The sequence below is a fragment of the Gouania willdenowi genome, chromosome 7, assembly GCF_900634775.1.
Source record: "Gouania willdenowi chromosome 7, fGouWil2.1, whole genome shotgun sequence".
NCBI classification, from domain to species: Eukaryota; Metazoa; Chordata; class Actinopteri; order Blenniiformes; family Gobiesocidae; genus Gouania; species Gouania willdenowi.
Window position 1 is genome coordinate 39,999,339 of NC_041050.1, and position 14,097 is coordinate 40,013,435.

At 38.6% G+C, this 14,097-nt stretch overlaps 1 protein-coding gene across 7 annotated transcripts in view; it reads left to right on the forward strand.

Moving 5' to 3' along the window:
* The first annotated feature begins 1,297 nt into the window (after positions 1–1,297).
* The window catches only part of slc26a6.1 (solute carrier family 26 member 6, tandem duplicate 1), a 37,079-nt gene continuing 24,279 nt past the window's right edge, over positions 1,298–14,097 (forward strand). For 3 of the 7 annotated variants that reach the window (XR_003674462.1, XM_028452370.1, XM_028452373.1), the window contains exons 1-7: positions 1,298–1,577; positions 1,679–1,839; positions 3,067–3,230; positions 4,531–4,641; positions 5,176–5,324; positions 7,246–7,410; positions 13,426–13,578. Coding sequence is in view for 6 of the 7 variants with exons in the window: in XM_028452370.1 (XP_028308171.1) it covers positions 1,688–1,839; positions 3,067–3,230; positions 4,531–4,641; positions 5,176–5,324; positions 7,246–7,410; positions 13,426–13,578 (894 nt within the window). In the remaining variant the exon portion in view is untranslated. The remainder of the gene's footprint in view (positions 1,578–1,678; positions 1,840–3,066; positions 3,231–4,530; positions 4,642–5,175; positions 5,325–7,245; positions 7,411–13,425; positions 13,579–14,097) is intronic. The other 4 variants (XM_028452372.1, XM_028452371.1, XM_028452374.1 and 1 more) reach the window with 4 other exon arrangements.

Here is a 14,097-nt window from a genome sequence, read left to right on the forward strand (position 1 = left end):
ATTATTTAGTCAGGGCTTGTGTTTATTGAATAGAAATGTTACTTTGTAACATAACAGCAGCATTATGGTCAATTATAATTGTAATCATGCAATTGATGGTTAATTACAATGATGACGCAATTCTAACATTACTTTACAATTAAAATTACAATTATTTCTCCCTAAAAGTCAATTACAATTATGTTCTCAATTAGTAATGTTCAATTACAATTAATCACAATTAGTGAGCCTTTAATAAATAACTTTATTAAACGTAACCTTCCTCTTGTGTTAGCTTTCTGTTAGCATCTCTAATGCTAACAGGTCAGTGTGACCATGTCTATAATCAGCTGTAAAATACACTAATAAATATTATCTATCATCTAATTAGTTTCTCATCTATTGATTATAATGTTCATAATCAATGAATATATTGGTATTAATATTTATGGTGTGGGCATGTGATCCTTTGTTCTCTATATATAGACCTATAACAGTGGTTCTCTCACAGTACGGTACCCCTTCAGACATTTAACATGAACCCCTATTCCTGCACACTTAATAAACACAATATGTCATAAACAATGTAGCCATACAGACAAAACTACAATATTTCATTTCCTGAAGAAAATACAAGTGAGGATGCAGGTGATGGCCTGCCTCATTGAACACTGCATTAGCATTAGCCTAGCATTACTGTTGGCATTAGTTAACATTAACATTAACCTAGCATTAGTTAACAGCTAGCATTAACATTAACATAGATTTAGCATTACCTAATATTAGCATTAGCTAGCATTAGCCTAGCATTAGCATTTGTGAGCAGTAATTTTAGCCTTGCATCAACATTAACATTAGCTTAGCATTAGCTAGTATTAGTACCCCCATGACAATTTGTGTACCCCTCTTAGGGTTATGATTACATAGTTTTTCTTTTTACTATAGATAATAGTAGTGACAGGTAAACTTGTTATGAAACATATTTTAATAATTGACTTCATTATGTGTGTAAGCCATATAGCTATAACACAGTGCCCTAGTTTTGCCTTTAATTGAGTTATAAATTACATTTATTATATATAATTTCCATGTGAATTACAAAGTGAAAAATGAACAGAAACATGTCTTTCCAGTTACAATTACAATTATAATTGTCATAATTGTAATGAATTATTATAATTGACCCCAACCCTGATGTACAGTGTGAAACTTCTTTACTACTGTTTTTCTGTGAGTATCTCACACACACACACACACACACACACACACACACACACACACACACACACACACACACACACACACACACACACACACACAGCGGTCCCTGAAAGCTGAGCTGTGATAATGGAGGCATTGAGGGGCTGAATGGAGGAGGAGAAAAGGGTTGTAAACCCACGGTTCAGGGCTGTTCTCTACCTTCCCCGGCTCACACGTGAGGGCCAGCCCACTCTGCTGTGTGTGTGTGTGTGTGTGTGTGTGTGTGTGTGTGTGTGTGTGTGTGTGTGTGTGTGTGTGTGTGAGAGAGCTCCTCCCTCATAAGGACACACACGTCAACTGTTTGTCCTGCCGTGGCGTGGAGCTGATAAAGGTTAAAGGTCAGTGGCTTTGCTTTATTCACAGAAATGAACTATTAAAGGTTAACTGTCTAAGAACAAACACCCAGTGTGTAATAATAATAATCAGTGACCTTTGACAGTGTTTTCACATGGACAGCGTAGAGCAGAATGGCGTCCCCCACCACAGGCAGTCGTACCTCAGCGTCACCGTTACGCTGGATGAAGCTCAGCTGGACGTCCTGGGACAGAGGGTCGAAAAAACACCCCCGTCATTCCTGGAGAGGGTGAAGTCACACTGTTGGTGAGTCACATGGTGGGATCAGTTTATTGAGTTTGCTACTTATCAGCATGAATAGCCACATGTACAACAATAATCTGTAACACTTTATACATAAGGCTGACATTATTATGACATGAACATCTGTCATTAGCATGAATAATGTGTCATTAAAAGTTGTTTGTTACCCCAACCCTTCGTTACTAGGGATGCAACGATATCAAAAACTCATGGTTGATATCACAGTATTAAGACCATGGTACGGTATTATTGTGGTATTATCAACAAAAAAAAAAGATGACGTGTGTGGAAAATGAAGTTCCAGGAATGTTGAGGATAAACACACTTACTGTAATTAAACACAAACATTATGTTCCAATGTTCCAATCAAGTGTCTTTAAACTCATAATGTAAACATGTTTCAACAAAAATTAAAGACAATCATTTTCAGTTTTGTGTCAACAACATAAAGTAAGTAAATCTTACTTCTATAGCACTTTTCACAGATAAAATCACAAAGTGCTGTAAACCAAAGGTGAAACTAAAACAATAGCAGCAACATCATAAAATGATAATAAAACACAAGAGAATTTAAAAGATCATAAAATATCATAAAAGCAATTTAAACAAAAAACTTTCTGAAAAGCAGCTGAATATCATCTGCATAGAAATGATTTTTATAATCACAGATCAGTAGTTTACTGTAATCTACTGTATCAAAGGCAGATGTTAAATCAAGTCAAACTAAAACTGTGTCAGTGACATCATCACGTCTCTAGAGACCTTCACAAGATCAGTTTCAGTGGATTGATCTAAAACCAGATGAATATTTATCATAAGAATCATGTTGTTCCATGTATGAGGTTCGCTGCTTAGCAACCATTTTCTCCATGATTTTAGACATGAAGGGAAGCTTAGATATGGGTCAGTAGTTTCTAGGCTCCTCTGGATCAAGATTAGGCTTTTTAAGAATAGGATTTATTACAACATGTTTAAAGAAGCTGGAAGGAGCCAGATAGAAGTAAAAGATTGATCAGTTTTACCATCAAAGGACCATTAAAAACATTTAAGAGCTGTGAAGTAGGAACAATGTCTACAGTTTCATCTTTCCTACTAAAACCTGACAGTGAAGGAGGACCACAGAGGCTGAGGCAGAGCAGAAGATGACCAAAATAACCCCATTTGATAAACACTGGCGTAATGTGTGCCTTATGTGTAAAATGTAACACTAGAATAATCTGTATAATCCAGCAGGTGTTCAGGAGCCAGGATCAAACGCTGCATACTCAAACGCTGTCCTGTCCTGTCATGGCTGCCTCGTTACTCAGTCAGAAAAAACGCTGTTGGAGATGTGATGTCAGGGATCAGCGTTGGGATTATGCACCTCCCACAGGGTGAGGACCAGATTGATCCAGGTTTGGGTCTCAATCTGTGGTACGGTGAACATTGTAGGACGTCCTCAGGTCTCACAGTAAAGTACATCAGGAACACCTTCTATTATTTTTTAGACCAAACTGACTATTTTTTGTTGATTGTAATGATAATAATAATAATAATAATTCATTATATTTTATATAGAGCTTTATCATAGACACTCAAAGTCACTTTACAGAATTAAGACATTATTCTTTCACTCCACACTTAGTGGTGGTAAGCTACTATTGTAGCCACATCTGCCCTGGGGCAGACTGATGGAAGCGATGCTCTCAGTGCGCCATTGGCCCCTCCCACCACCTCCAACACTCACACACTAGGCAATGTGGGTGAAGTGCCTTGCCCAAGGACACAATGACAGATACCACAGCAGTGACTGTTCCCCACTGTGACCCCTGGAATCAGAGTCTCCATCATCTACTGACCAGGACCAGACCTGCTGATCGTCACAGATCTAACCAGATCAGCCAATCAGAGGCTGGGATGGTCAGTGCATTGTTGCAAGTTCTTTTTGACACTTTTATCCCATTTTTGTCCTTTCTTTATTTTTTTAATCCAAATAAGCTCATTTTTGCCCAATAAATACCAATTGTTTTCTTTTTTCCTACATTTTGACTCTTTTTGTTTCACATTTTGAACTTTTTCACTATTGTTTTCCACATTTTACTCATTAAAACTACTCTTTACCATTAAATACCACCTGGTTCCTCTTTATTTGACCACTCTTGACTGCTTTTAGCCCATTTTAGTCACTTTTCACTCGTTTCTTGGCACGTTTTTGCCACTTTTGGACCATTCTTGGCCACCATGTCACTTCAGGTCGATGGCCCACCAGGACGATGCTCAGTATGCCAGATGGCCAGTCCACCCCTGGACGTCAAATGAAACAGCCTCAGGCTTCAAAATAAAAGTCGTTTGACTCAACGGTCACAGGCCGTAAAACATGACATGACGTTGTTTTTTGAAGAAACCAGAAATACACATGACGTCATCAATACGTGCTGCTTTTGATACATTTAAAGCTGTTATTTTCTATTTATTTTTAAAGGTTATGACTAATCAACATTTCATTTAACTATGTATTCATTAATCAAACAATACATTGATCTATATCAACTTTTAAAAAATAAAAGGAAAGAACGGCCTTTCAACTTACTTTGTCTTTTGTGTATTTTGGTGTCAACAGCTCAATCAATACAGACAGATTTCTGTAGGATTTATTGTGACTTATTTATAATTTGTTGCTTTTATTGCACTAATTCTCCATCTGTTCTTTATCAGGTATGGCCAACGCCATGTTAGTGGGAGTTCCTCCAGTGTTTGGTCTGTACTCTTCTCTCTATCCTCTCATCATCTACTTCATCTTTGGCACTTCCAGACACATCTCCATTGGTGACTACAGTAAACTCACCCTATGTGTTCCTCTACAGCACAGCGTCAAACTCCTTTTAGTTCAGGAGCCAAATATATGATCTCAACAGGGCCACAGATTTTATTTGGAAAAGTGAGAAATTTTAACACTATTGTTATTTTTATTATAGTTTACACTTCTAAATATATATAAAATACAAAATATGTAAGAAACTGTCAATATCCAAGCAATAAGTGAAAGATATCAGGATCTACACTTTAAATGTCTTAGATTGTGTGACCAATTTCTAATAAATTAAGGGAAATATTGTGTCATAACTTGAGGAAAATTGAAGGTTTTGTAAGAGTGTGTGTGTGTGTGTGTGCGTGTGTGTGCGTGTGTGTGCGTGTGTGTGTGTGTGTGTGTGTGTGTGTGTGTGTGTGTGTGTGTGTGCGTGCGTGCGTGCGTGCGTGCGTGCGTGCGTGCGTGCGTGCGTGCGTGCGTGCGTGCGTGTGTGCGTGTGTGTGTGTGTGTGTGTGTGTGTGTGTGTGTGTGTGTGTGTGTGTGTGTTGCAGGTACTTTTGCGGTGTTGGCCATCATAATGGGGTCAGTGACGGCTAACGTGGAGTTGCTTAGCAACAGTGGTGATGAGAGTCAGCTGGAGGTGGAGGCAGCTAAAGTGGGCGTAGCCGTACAGCTAACCTTCCTCTGTGGCCTAATACAGGTACGTTCTCACCTTTTGTATCTAAACAGATGTTTACTCCAGATGAAAAAGCAGAAATATCACATAGGCATTACTTATGTATGAAGGAGACCCGCCCCCTACGTGTTTGGTAAGATTTATAAAAGGACATGGTGTAGAGAGGGGTGTCAAACTTAGTTCAGGGGCCGAATTCGGCCCTGTTTGACCTTAAGTGGGCCAATTCAACATTAACTCATTCAGTGCCAGCCATTATCAGATTTTCTACCCCCTCAGTGCCAGTCGTTTTTGATCATTTTGACTGATTTTAAACACCCACAGAATATTTTCTACTATGACTATCTGAAATCTGACACCAGATTCTAAAAGATTGAAGTCTCTACTTTCATCAAATTTCTTTCTGGCTCGTTTTGTTTTTTTGTAATCAGCTGTTGAATAGAGCAAGTTTTACACAAATCTTCAGTTTCAGAGCAAAAAGCTGAGAAAAAAGCCTTTTTCTAAAAAAAAAAAAAAACCCTGTCAGTGACTTTGAAGCTATTTTTTTTGCTTTCGTGACAACTCTAACATCTGAACATTGTTTCCTTATTTAAAACATTAAAAAAACAGTGAGACCAGGCTTTTGATGATAAAATTATTATTATTTATCTATCTGGGTCAGAGTTGAATGTATTTCTTACTGTATTTTGGCATTCTTCCAACTTTCTCTCCCATCAGTCTGCACACACGTAACTTCCTCTTCCTCCCGGACATACAGTGGGTCACTGTGTTTCCCGTTTTTTTTTATTGTTTTATCTAACCATCACCACACATTCCATGAGTTCCACACATGCTCTGGTCCAGTGTGCCCTGCTGGGAACGTCAACTCTGTACGTAGCGCCATTTTCTGTCTCATAAACGCCTTTCCTCTCTCCCTCTGAGCTCTGCTGAGCATGGATGATCTCTCATCCAAAGGTGCTGCTACCTCCTACATGTCACCTATTATTTTGCTATCTGGCTCACAGGCTGGGGGTATTTTGTACCCCCCCCCCCTCTATCCCGACACGCAGGGATGACCCGTTTAGATAGTTGATGGTTTTATCTCACCATTGCAACATTATCAATAATCCACTCAGGTCCACACATGTTCTATGTTAGTATGTGGAGCTTTGAGCTGATGGATGCGTCACAATATCACTCTGTAGCGTCATAATCTCACACGTTCCTGCTTCTTCCTCCTTTGGTGGGTAGCATCAGTGGCTAAACTCTCATCTATAGGTGCACTGCTGCCATCTTCAGGGCACAATTGGTCACTACAACACCCCACAGCTTAGATATTGATGAGGGACCTCCACCAGGGTGTTTCTAGTAATCCCCGTGAAAAAACGCAAATGACGAGTTATCTCGTCAATGGTACTGAGTGAGTTAATGTGCTCTGGTTTGCACTTTTACGTATAAATGATAAATACATGAAAAAGTATGTGAGTATTTCAGTCCCTGCAGGAACTTCATTTAAATTTCCCTGATTTTGGGGAAATTTTGTGGAATAATTTGAAGAAAATTTGACAGATTTTAGAAAAAATTGAGAGTTCTTTCAATAATTTCAGATTAAAAATAACTGCTGTCATGTGATATATGAACGGGAAAACTGAGCTCTGTATATATTTTGGATTTTAATTGAAGTTTTGTATTTATGTAGCTGAACTGTATTCTGAATCTGAACATTTGGAGGGGCTGAGATATCTACAACTGGTCATTTACAAAATGTTTTATTCTAATATAATAATGTGGGCTTTTTTTAAATTCATTTTATTTTGCTTTATTAATCAGTTTAAATCTGTTCTGAATGTGTTTTTAATACTCTGACTTTTCTCAAAATTATGGATTTTGAGTTTATTTTCAAAATTTCGACTTTAATCTCAACATTTGGACTTTATCCTTGATGTGTGTGTGTGTGTGTGTGTGTTAGCTGCTGCTGTACCTGCTGGGAGGAGGGGGTGTGTGTCGCTGGTTGTCTGATCCTGTAATACGAGGCTACACAACAGCAGCAGCTCTACATGTCATAGTTCAACAGCTGCCACTGATGACTGGGATAGAAGCTCAGAGACGTACTGGACTGATGGCTTCAGCGTGGGTCAGTTGAAACACACACAGTTCAGAGTACAGCTGCTGTAAATATGAAATAATTCACAGCAAAGGAACATTGAACACTATCAAGGTTTTTTTTTCAGCGTTAGAGTGACTTGTCTGCTCTTCACAGAGTGCAGTTGCCTTCAGGCCGACTGGACACCAACTTCAAATGCACTGTTCAAACCTTTGATGTGTAAATCCATCCTCTGGGTTTGACATATTGGATTCTTCTCTAATTATTCCAGTGAACCACAGGCTTCATACATACTGTACATCTATACGTCTCAGTTTAAGACTTTAATTACCTCCACCAACGAGGAATAATCGTGTTTATTTATTAGTTTTTCTGTCATCTATGACGTTTACAGACACATTGGTGACTATAGTTCCTCTGAAAAGTTCTACAGCTTTATACAGTAAGTCACTCACGTGTCAGCAATTAATAAAAGTAGATCAGGACCGTAATCACAAATACAGATTAAGAAGAAAAATAATGATTAATCTGATGTTTATGAACGGAGAAGCTAAAAAAACAAACATTTGAAACATGTATATGTCAGGTTCAAGCAGATTTAAAACTCATTTTGGCTTTTACCATCTGACTCTGGCTCTGAGGTAATCATCAACTGCTTTTTTATTTGCTGGCTCAACTGGAAAGCTAAGTAGCAAGCTAGCTAGCTACAAGTAGCAAGCTAACTGGCAGAAGAATGGCTCTTTCCACCACAGAATACAGCAGTCTTCTCCAAAAGATTACTGAACTGGAGACTACAGTGCGAGGAATACAAGTAAACATTGAGGTTAATGGACACTGTGGATATGATAATGATACGACAGTGGATAAAGCTAACTCGCTACCAGCCTGTGCTAACAAAGCTATCAGGCCTAGGGAGGATCATGTTCCCGTTGATAAGCCAACAGGTGTGAGTCCTCCCTGGAATACTCTGGGAGCTAAGCCTAAGAAAAAGTCATATCCACTTCAAAGGCTAACGGGCCGAGCAAAGCGCCCTGATATCAATAATGAGACGGACTGGCCTGCACTCCCTTCTCAGACTGTAGCCTCAACATCAACTCCCTTGTCTGCTCAGGCACAAAAGTGGACATCTGCTAAAGGCAGGAGTATCACCAAGTCACAAACCCAGTTTCATGTAGAACTGGGTAATCGATTCGCCCCACTGCTGAATGACCTAGGATCTGCTCTAATGAGGTCAACACACAACCTTCTGGAACTGTGAAGACTGAAAGTGCTTCAGGAAAACAAAAGTGACATGGTAGGCCAAAGCAACAACCTCACACACTGATAGTGGGAGACGTTTCTGTTAAAGATGCTCAGAAGATGTTTAGCAGCAACGTGAAAGTGATCTGTTTACCTAATGACACAGTATCAGACCTGGCTGACAAAATCTTGCATATCGTTGCAGATTACCCACATTTGAAAAATGTTGTGATTCATTTTGGGTTAAATGATTTAGCCAAGGAGGAGTCTGAGGTGTTAAAGCAGGATTTCACCCATCTGCTAAAAACTGTGAGCTGTTTACAGCCTAAAGTGTTCATCAGTGGCCAGATACCTCCAGTCCACAAAGGAGATCTGAAATTCTCAAGGATTTACTCTTTGAATAAATATTTGTCTTCAGCTTGTGCTGCCCTTTCACTAAATTTTATAGAAAATGTTCCTATTTTTTGGGAACGTGGTCATCTTTTTAGAGCAGATGGACTGTGTCTAAACAAGGCTGGAGTAAAACTCTTCACATCCAACTTGTTTTACTTCACCAGTCACACTGCTATCAGTTCTGATAAAGACAGAGGACAACATGTACCATCAGAGAACAAAACAACAAGGAAAGAACATGGAGTCCATGAGCTTCCAGCAAGAAATCAAAATCACCAAAATGAAGAGGTCAACCCAACCCCCACATCTCAGGACCCACCTGCTTCACCCCAAGATTCACCTACTTCCACCTCATCCAGCTTCTCTCCTACCCCTGCCTTCTTGGATTTAACTGCCCAGATGAACGAGCAGGTTCTGGCTGGTACAAGACTGACACCCCACCCTTTACCCCACCATGGTCCCATCTTATCTCCTCTAAAGAACCAATCAGCACCACCCATCCCTCCTCAGTGATACCAGGCCCAGGATCACTCTTCTCCTCAGGCCAGATGTGTTCATCTTAGAGCGACACAGGTCTGATGTGTGCTGGGTCTAGACTGCAATAGCTCTATGTTTAGGAACAACCAGAAAAAGTCAGGGCCCTATGGAGTTAATGCAGCTTCTTTAATTCCTGTGGTGACAGGTAACACAGGTAAAACTGTTAAATTAAAGAAAAACAAAAAGCTTAATAGAGATAAAAATGTGACTCCTATAACATGTCATCCAAAAAGTCCACCAGTGTCTCCAGTAAAGTCTTTAAAATTAGCTCTTCTTAATGTTAGATCTCTTGTTAACAAGTCACTACTAATTAATGATATTATTTTAACACATCACTTGGACTTTTTATTTCTTAATGAAACATGGTTGAATGATGGTATCAGTAATACTATTCTCAATGAAAGTTCACCACAAGACTTTATTTATTTAAATAAGTGTCGTACTTACAGGAAAGGTGGTGGAGTTGCTGCCATTTTTAAATCAATATTTCAGTGCAAAGAAATAATATTTGGTGATTTTATCTCCTTTGAATATATGTCATTCTTACTGAAGGGTGATTCAAGAGTTCTGTTTTTAGTCGTTTATAGACCCCCAAAATATTCTGGAGAATTCATGGATGAGTTTGCTGAACTGCTGTCAGTTGTATGCACTGAATACAACTTTTTAATAATAACAGGTGACTTAAATATTCATGTAGACAATAACATGGACAATACTGCCAAAGAACTGTATGCTTTAATGGATACTTTTGGTCTTACACAACATGTGACTGGTCCGACACACACTCAAGGTCACACTTTGGATCTGGTTATCTCTAAAGGTGTTGATATCTCTGCTGTTGATGTAAGAGACTTAGCTCTATCTGATCATTTCTGTGTCTTTTTTGACCTAGAGACTGTAACATCTGTTCCCCCTAGTTATGTGTGTTTAAAGAAAAGGTACATAAATGACAACACAAGTGCACAGTTTATGGAAGCCATAGCAATGACACCAACATTGAGTGCTGAGACAGTTGATGATCTTTTGGATGAGTATAATAGAAAAGTCTGTGATGTCATAGATGTGGTGGCTCCAATCAAAACTAAGAGAAAACCAAACACACAGAAAACACCTTGGAGGAGGACTGAGATAATGCAGAATTTGAAATCTGACTGTAGAAGAGCTGAGCGTAAATGGAGATCAACAAAACTCCAAATTCATCTCGAACTATACAAAATAAGTCTGCGAAAATTCAATGATGCCTTGTTCAAAGCAAGGCAGCAATACTTTTCTGAAATGATTGCCAAAAATGTCAACAACTCTCGCATGTTGTTTTCTGTAATTGAAAAGCTCACAACCCCCCCAGATCAGATAGCCCCTGAATTACTGTCAGCTGGAAAATGCATTGAATTTTCTGTATATTTCAATGAAAAAATACAATCAATAAGATCAAACATTAGAACAAACCAGCAAAATAACAAAAAGCTTGAACAGCTTCAACCACTGAGGGAGGAGTCAACTACAATGTTAGAGTTTATTACAGTGAACCCAAAAACAATAGAGGAAACTGTTCAGCAGCTGAATCCATCAACGTGTTGCCTTGACACAAAACCCTCAAACTTCTTTAAAACTGTTGTAAAGTCATTTATCACTGATTAGTGTCAGATAATTAACTGATCATTCCAATCAGGCACCGTACCAAAATCCCTGAAAGTAGCTGCTGTGAAACCTCTGTATAAAGAGAACACTGGATGTCTCTATACTGGCTAACTATAGACCAATCAGAACCTTCCATTCATGGCCAAGATCATTGAGAAGGTGGTCTTCAACCAACTGAGTCAATTCTTAACATTCAACAAAATATTTGACAAATTTCAGTCAGAGTTTGGTTCTCATCACAGCACAGAAACTGATCTGATCAAAGTGATCAATGACATAAGGTTGAACACTGATTCAGGAAAAGTATCTCTTCTCATTCTATTGGATCTAAGTCTGCATTTGACACTGTAGATCATACAATTTTGTTGCACAGATTGTAAACATGGGTTGGACTAAATGTTAAAGTAATGGTTTAAGTTCTACTTGGAGGATCAAAGTTATTTTGTAAGCATTGGAAACTTTGAATCTGACAGATTACCAATGTCCTGTGGGGTTCCTCAGGGATCTGTTCTTGGACCTCTTCTGTTTAGCCTTTATATGCTTCCTTTAGGACACATTTTACACAACTGTAAGGTTGATTATCAGAGCTACGCAGATGACACACAACTATATCTATCACTGAACCCAGATGACTATGGTCCCATTGAGGTGTTGTGTGACTGTTTACAAAAAGTAAACTGCTGGATGAGTGAAAACTTCCTTCAACTAAACCATGACAAGATGGAGGTGATTGTCTTTGGTAACAAGGAAAAGAGGACTGCTGTCAGCAAGTATCTGAGTCTGGATCTTTAGAAGATAAAGACCAAGTCAAAAACCTTGGTGTTCTGATTGACTCAGATCTGACATTCAGCATCAGATCAAATCTATCACAAAAACATCTTCTACCACCTAAAGAACATCTCCAGAGTGAAAGGTTTAATGACTCAGAAAGATCAGGAGAAACTGGTCCATGCTTTTATCTCCAGCAGACTGGACTATTGTAATGGTCTTCATCAAACATCTACAGCTGGTTCAGAACGCTGCAGCTCAGGTCTGAACCAGAACAAAGAGGTCAGAACACATTACACTGGCTCCCAGTCAGCCTCAGAGGAGACTGTAAAGTTCTGCTGCTGGTTATAAATGTGTGAATGGGTTTGGTCCAGAATACATCAGTGAGATGTTAGTCAGGTATGAACCCAGCAGGTCTCTGAGATCTATGGACACAGGTCAGATAGTGGAGCCCAGAGCTCACAGTAACCATGGTGATGCTGTGTTTAGTAGTTATGCTGCAAAGAAGTGGAACAAACTGCAGCAGAGCTGAAGTCAGCATCACATGTGAACATTTTTAAATCAAAGTTAAAGGAACTTTTTTTCTCTACTGCATATGATTGATAGAGATTTATGGTCATGATGATGATGTCATGATGATTTTACTGATGATTTTAATTGATTTTACTGATGATTTTAATTGATTTTACTGATGATTTTAAACAATTGAATGTTTTATCATGTAAAGCACATTGAGTTGCCTTGAGTATGAAATGCGCTATACAAATAAATTTGCCTTGCCTTGCCTTAAAAATGCTAATGAGATATAGATATTAATGAAGTAGGTGCAAAGTAAAAATAATATAAAACAACTACAAAAATGACTCTATATACAGAATTACATAAAACCATAACTAAAATGTGCAAAATGACTCCAAAATCACAGAAAACAACAACAATACATTAAACGACAACAAAAATATACGAAATGACAGAAAAGCATAAAAACAACAAAAGATTTGACAAAAACATACAAAACAACAGCAAAGACACTTGATCTCTTTGTTGTTTTCTGTATTAATGTTTAGTTTGGTCCTCATTCTAAACAATGATCGATGCTCATCTCTGCTTTAAAGTGTGATCATGGCAGTGATCTAATCAATCATATTGGTTCCAATATCTGTCAAAGATGAAAAAAGAATGGACGTTATGAGACGGGTTAGTTTTACTCTCTGAGTACTCTTGTTTTTAATGTATAAAGTTTATGGTCATATTAGATCTATTCCTACTAATAAAGAACTATAGGCTTTATTAGAACAAACATATTACTGAACACCTATAAAACACTCTCTAATAGCTTTTTATTAACACACTTAACAACATAATGTATCAACTCCTGTTTTTTGCCACGACATAATAAACACCTCCCACTAGTGTAGAATGATGAACACACCGCGAACCACCAGCAGTGTTTTTGTGTTTCTCCTCCAGACTCTAAAGGACATCCTCTGTGGCGTCTCTACAGCGGTACCTGCTACTCTCTCAGTGTCTGCGCTTTCAATGGTTCTGCTAATCACAGGAAAAGTGCTGAACGAGCGCTTTAAGAACAAACTCCCAGTGGCTATTCCATGGGAACTCATACTGGTGAGTAACACTCTAGCATATGCACCAGTACACACCATAGACTGTAAAAACAATGGACGGGCTGCAGTATAGGTCATAAGCCCCGCCTCTTCAATGATAACAGATGTTGGTCAAACTGTAAAGGTAAAATACTCGTCACATCATATTTTTCCAAAGCTAAACTCTGCTGTGATCATTAGTTATTATCACCATACATTGTGTTCTCGAGCTCATTTTTCTATGAACTTTGTTTTAAATAAGTTATTTGAAGTTGAAAATGTGATTTTACATCATATATGACGATGATTGACAGCCGTTGGTCTTGCGTAGCTCTCTTTGTAAAAATCAGTTACGTCGTGAAGAAAAGCTGAGACGTCACTAAACTAGATATTAGAGAGTAGATAAATGGTGGTTTAGTACTAACCTCTATGATCTGATCATTAGTTGGTAGCTGGGCTGTGTAAGTCATCAGGTCATTACGCTAGATGGGTGGGGCGTGTTACCAGGGCTCCTCCTACTGGACCCTACTGCACAGACTCT